The 6,439-nt window shown below is 41.0% G+C and overlaps 1 protein-coding gene across 1 annotated transcript; it reads right to left on the bottom strand.

Moving 5' to 3' along the window:
* Positions 1–721: 721 nt before the first annotated feature.
* Positions 722–4,801, bottom strand: actr3 (actin related protein 3; the record flags this gene model as incomplete). Its single annotated transcript, XM_010790485.1, has 10 exons — positions 4,604–4,801; positions 4,128–4,183; positions 3,660–3,784; positions 3,464–3,574; positions 3,281–3,376; positions 2,035–2,142; positions 1,821–1,964; positions 1,142–1,315; positions 955–1,047; positions 722–869 (listed from the first exon to the last, which is right to left on the bottom strand). Coding segments are annotated over exons 1-10 (1,099 nt in total), but the record flags the coding sequence as incomplete, so codon positions are not given.
* Positions 4,802–6,439: the final 1,638 nt, after the last annotated feature.

Here is a 6,439-nt window from a genome sequence, read left to right as displayed (position 1 = left end):
TCCCATCATGCTATTTGTAGGCATATATAACGGGTCTCAGATATATACAAATATATCAAAAACATGTCTATGATGTGTTTTGCTCAAAATACCAAACAGATAATGATTTTAGACCTCCCTCATATCCCTCCATTTCAGCCCTGTTAGAGAACTGCTGATTCTGGGTCAGTAGCTGCTGGCCCCGCCCCCTTTGGAGCACTGTGAGCTCCAGAGAGAAGAGAGAGATGTCTACCGGCAGACATAGCTAAATGCTGCCGTGATGAAACGCCATATCATGTTCCAAACCACATCAAAGATTCTTTCTGAAACAGTATGGAGCTCAAATGCTTTTTCTCTCTCAGGTTTACCACAAGGTGAGTTCCTTTTTATATCCTGCTTTTTTACACATACTCTCTCCAGTACAGGTTAGCTCTGAGTGTTAGCGATGATTGCTAATGTAAACAAAGACCATATTATTTCCAAAACACGTCGCGCATTGTTTCTGATAGCGAGGTTTCTGATAGGGCCGTGGGCGTAAAGCCAGCTCACATTTCTGATATTACGTCAAATCGGACGCAAATCTGGATCGGCTCCGTTTTTAGAGATTCGGGTACGGAGGAAAAGAGAGAGGGTTTTGTTTTCTGACACTTAGTGAGTTCCCTGACACACCGGGTACACATATTTATGTATAAAAGACATCAAAAAGTGCATTTTGCATGACAGGAGGCCTTTAATGCATTACAAAAGACGTCATGTGTCCTCACCTTCAACTTGCCGCCGCTCAGCTCCTCACTCATCTTCAGCCGTGCGTCCACAGTCCTCTTCAGGTCCCTCTGCATGCGTCTGCCGAAGTCCCTGAACATGGTGGAGCCTCCGGACAGCACGATATTCTGAAACACAGGGAGGTGGAGATGTTACACAAAGCAGACTTAAACAGACAAAGGAACTGTAGCAGCTGGAGGCGTGTTCCTGCACCTTGTACAGAGGGCGTCTGACATCGATGGGGCAGTTCTGGATCACTTCGTCCACCACCTCTGAGATCGGCTGGGTGAAGTCTGGGTTAGCGAACTGGACGAGACAAAATAGCAGAAAACGTAAATTAGAGATTTGCACATCAGCAACAATTCTGCTTATTTAAAGTCACTTTTTGTTCGTGTTATACCTCAGGGTGGAAGAAGATCTCGGGCCCCAGGAAGCGCTCGTAGCCAACATCGATGGTGAACTCTTTCTTTGAGATGGAGTTGATGCCGGTGTACTGTTTGATCCACTTGGAGCCGTCTGTGTCGTACTTGTTGAACTCCTTAACCAGGTCAGGGCACACGTAGCTGTACCGCTCCTGAAAAATAAAACCATTAATACATGTGAAATATCTGCTGGGAATGATCTTTTCTCTGTCAAGGTGAGAGATATGCTTTGGCTGCGGCGCTGCCCTCTAGTGGCCTATCTGAGAAATACATGATGGGGACATCAAAGTCTTAACACAACCATTAATATCTATTGAGGGTGGTGCTTCCCTTTGCAGTGAAGAATCAGACGTATTGCAGTCAGTCTTGCATTTTGAGTCATGCTCTGTTTGACCTTTGATGACCTGTGGAGTCAACACTTTTATACATAGCTGCATCGGGTAGGAATTTTGTGAGAGACACACATTTTAAATGTAGGATAGATTTGTGTGAGTGTCACTTTAAGAGTTTAACAGCCACACTCAACATTAGATATTCCTCCCATCTTGCCACTTTACTTTGAAACATCAAATATTTGCACTTAAATGTAAGCACTTGGGGCCATCTCCGTTTTCTTTTTAACATTTGAAAAGTTCTATTAAATGCGGAAACACTGACCTTGACAGCTTTAGCCGTCTCCAGGGATTGTTCTGGAGGTATCCCCACCTCCCGCTCCCTCAGCAGCTGTTGGGTGAAGTACGTGATGTCTCGGCCAGCGATGGGGATGTGCTTGATGCAGCTACCAATGACGTAGCCTTCAGCCTGGAATACAAACATGCATTAGTTTAAGGTTAATGGGATCAAAGATAATCCCAAAAAGAGCACCACTCACCACTGGGATGACGTGTGTGACTCCGTCTCCGCTGTCAATCACCGTCCCAGTCAGCGTCCGCTCCCCCACCTGTCTGGATGTCCAGGAGGCAGCCAGCGCCAGGACAGCCTGAAGCAGAAAATTACTTTTTTTTAAAAAATCATTATGTGTTGGTTCATCAGAATCAGAATTATTTGTCCCGCAACGGGGACATTCACGGTACAACATCACCAAAAGCATAGTGCATATAAAGTTACAAAAAAAATAGACTTACATAAAAAGGTAAGCACACATTATAAAAAAAGTATACCATGGTAAACAAAACAAAAGTAGCAGTATATTTTTCTAAAAGGTTTATCATATACAATTATAGAAGTAGCTGGTACTGTTTAAAGATAGTCAATAAATAGAAAAATCTAGCATATATTGCAGAAAGTGTGGAAACAGTTAATAGAAATGCCGAATGACTACACTCTGCAGAACTTTAACCATCTTACCACACTGTGAAACTGAAAAAGAAGAAGTGGAAATCTGCAGTTCCGCATTGAACGTCAGAATCACAACACATTCTGAGAGTCATGTCCAATTCTATCTAGAACCCACAAGTCTGCTTTCACATTTGCAAAGAGTGGTTCTCTATTAGGGCTGAAAGATTAATCGATTTGAAATCGAAATTTGAAATGACGCGATTATTAAATTGCAACGCCTATGATTTTTTTTAAACTTTTTTTTTTTGTTCTTCTTGTGTGTCAGTCATCCACACCAATCAGAAGTGCTGTGCTCCACATGTACCAGCCATTGTTAACCAATCAGAAGTGGCCCATGATAGAAGGTGATAGACAGATTGATCCAATCACCTGCCAAGTATTTTTGAATCGGAGTCCATCACATGTTTTACATCTATTACAGGGTGAATCTTAAACTGAAGCTTGACTTTAAAGCAACCCAACGGAAGTGTCATGTAAGTTTATTTCTTTCACTCGTAGCTCAGGCTGCAGGGGTGCTAGAGACGGGAGCATGTTGATGCGACCTTCCTAGCCGGAGATATGGCTGCATTTTACAATAAACTTCCGTTGGGTCGCTTAAAAACAAATATCGCAAATCGAATCGTAATATCTGTCAGAAAAATCGCAATTAGATTATTTCCCAAAATCCTGCAGCCCTATTCTCTATATGCGTAATGCTGGATTCCATATCAGGAAGTAAATACTGATTGGCTGTTAGCAATGTGGCTGACGTCATGTGTTAGTTCATGTTTGTGACTTACCTGAACAGCGATGTAGAGACCCGGCACATTGAAGGACTCGAACATGATCTCTGCTGTGTACTCTCTGTTTTCTGGTGTGTTGAGGGGAGGCTCTGTCTACAGAGAGAGAGAGAATACTGATGTAAATACCAAATGACTTTGACACTGTTCTACGTTAAAGGACTATATCATTGTTGGTCTTACCAAAAGAAAGTAGTGGTCTTCAGGTTCTGCCCGCAGATACTTGAAGATGATCTGCTCCATGAATCTCTCCATCAGGTCCCAGTCCTCCACTATTCCATGACGGATGGGCCACTGGGAATAAAAAGGATAACATGTCTAAATCAAACCGCTTCACAACAGAAGATCCATTCTGGCTCATTTGAAATGTCCCGTCTACCTTTGTTGCATATGATGGTTTGTCGATGGCTTCGTCCCCGATGAAGAAGTCCAGGTCATCGACTCCCTTCATCATCCTTCGCTGGGCCTGGTCTCCAACCTTGGCTGATTCTTTGATTGCGATACCTGGAGATGATTATACACATTTAAATAATAATCCTGGAATTGTTCTATATTTTAACAACAGGTTCACATGATATGCCGAATCAACTAGACATGTGTTCATCTGTTAGCTCTTTCTGTGACTCTTTTAAAGCGGGTTACAAAGATATGTCCCCTTTTCAAGTAGTTCAAAGAAAAAAACCTTGATTATGTTTCTATTGATTAACAGATATTGTATACATATTAATATAAATAATAAATACATTAGTAGGCTATACTTATAATCCATTTATAATAAGATCCAGCTAAAATAACAATTATTTGATCAAATGTAATTCCTGTTTTGGTTATTTTCTCATTTACTTACATGAAGGTATGATGAACTGTGGTTCTGTATTCCCTGCATAACCAAGCTTTGTGTACCTAAAAAGGAAACAGTATGAGGATAATCCTTTGGTTGCAGCTCATTAATATAGTTAAAGTGTTTGCTGGAAACTACAGACGCAGTTACAACCCAAATAATCTGGATAAATGCTTTCTGCTATGAGGATGGTCCAGGAAGTTACTATTAGCTTCGGTAGCTAGTAGCAGCTAACTGCAACGATAACGTAGCATTGAGATTAAAAGCATTACAAAATAACACAGGCAGGCATTTTGGCTTGCAACTTCTTAGCACCAACCCCGTCTCTAAAGGCAATATTAGAATAAAATAGTAAATAGACGTGGCTAAGTAACATTAGCATCGTTCGGGCTACTCAGCTAGACGGGGCGTTAGCTGGAAGTTTGACAGCCGCTTATGAAAAGCAGGCTAAAGCTAGCTAGCCTTCTATTGTTGTCACTTACCCCGTGCCACAGTCAACAACACAAGCCGGTAGCCGACCAGCCATGCTTGCTCTTCTTTAGTCTATCTACAAGAGAATATATCAGGCGCTCGGTAAGAACGGATATGTTAACAGTAACTGAAGTAAATCTCAGCAGCCTGAATGAATAGCAGTACGGGCGATTCAGGAACGCTTCCGGGTTTGATGAATGTGTCTTCTAGTGCAGAGTCAGCAGCTTCAGAGGCGCAATGCTGACGTCTAGTGGACAGAGACTGTTACTGCATGATGATGGAGTGATGTGGAAAAGGGGGCGAAATGTTGAATTTATTGTTAAAAAAGTACAGCAGGCTATTGAAAAGGTTGAAGCTTGGGCACTTGAATGGGGTATTAGGTTTTCAGTAGGGAAAACAAAAGTAGTTTTATTTACCAAAAGGAAAGTGAGCAATCAAATCAGCCTTAAGTTGTATGGTCAGGTAATAGAACAAGTTGATGCTTTAAATATTTCTTATTTGTGTGACAAAATGCAAAAAGGTTATGAAATGATTATCAGATGTCAGAGAGGGCAAATAGGGCAGCTCTAAAAACAATATTGGGTTAATTAGATCAGTGATTGACTACTATGACTACTATGACTAGACTACGTCTATGAGTCGGCATCAAAAACATTATTAAGAAAATTGGATATTATACAGTTTCAAGCGTTGAGATTATGTTGAAATGGGGGAAATGCCTCTTGAAAAAAGGATGCAAATAGCAATAACTTACTGGGCAAATATAAAAGGACAGACTAATAATCATCTAGTCTAGTGCATAACGTACTAAAGATTTGTCAAGAGAGGGAATAGCGACAAATGAAAAGTTTTGGTTGGACTATAGGAAATATGGTGCATGAGCTAAGCTAACGCAGAGATAAATCCAACAGTGCCCCTGCAGTCTTGGACGTTACAGGAGACATATGTGGATTTAGATTATTAGATAAGGCAAAAGGAAGTTCTACAAATAAAGTAAAGGCCAATAATCATTTAAAAAATAAGTACCCGGATTTTACAAAAGTACACTGACGCGTACAAAACAGACAATAATAAAGTGGGGATAGCATTTATCATTCCAGAATCTGAGGTTATGAAAAGCGAAAGAATTAGCGATGGTCTGGCTGTGTATAGCCTACTGGAGCTTCTGGCTATTCTTCTAGCTCTGATTTGGGTAGAAGGAGGTTGAAGAAGGTGTTAATAGGATCTGACAAGAGCATCAAGAGCAGGAATAGTAATATGGACCCCTGCACACATTGGGGTGGAGGGTAATGAGTTAGCGGACAAGTATGCAAAGTTGGCAACAAGGAAAATACAAAGTAGTATGAATGTGAAATATAATGAGGCTGAAATCAAAATAAATTACAACTCAAAGAATGAAAGGTCAATGCAAAGAGGCTTAAGGGTGTGCTGCAACTCAATCTTTGACAATGAGTAGAATACTGAAATAAATGGGATTGTAGTTTTTGACTTCATGACATAAATGTTAAATCTAATTTCTGTACACATATAAAATACAAATAAAATCATTTTTGAAGTTTACAATATAAGAAACAGTGTATGTAATTATATTGTCTGTGGTTTCACATTGAAGAAAAAAGGAAACCCCACCTCATCTCACCTTGCTGACTCCACCCGATGATATCAGTGATTTAGGTGCCATCAAAGTCCAGTCCTCGCCCTCTATGAGCCCATGGAGGCCTGCTGATAAAGACGATGTATGAGCAGAAGGATGCTTTAGGGCCTGATCCTGGCTTCAGAGCACCAAACCACATTAAGACCAATCCCAGGGCCTGAGAACATTGGCCCTTCGTCCAGAGGCAGACTCA

The sequence above is a fragment of the Notothenia coriiceps genome, unplaced genomic scaffold, assembly GCF_000735185.1.
Source record: "Notothenia coriiceps isolate Sejong01 unplaced genomic scaffold, NC01 NC01_scaffold00034328, whole genome shotgun sequence".
Classification (NCBI taxonomy): Eukaryota; Metazoa; Chordata; class Actinopteri; order Perciformes; family Nototheniidae; genus Notothenia; species Notothenia coriiceps.
Note: the sequence above shows the minus strand (reverse complement) of the source record. Positions and strands in the feature narration are given on the sequence as shown.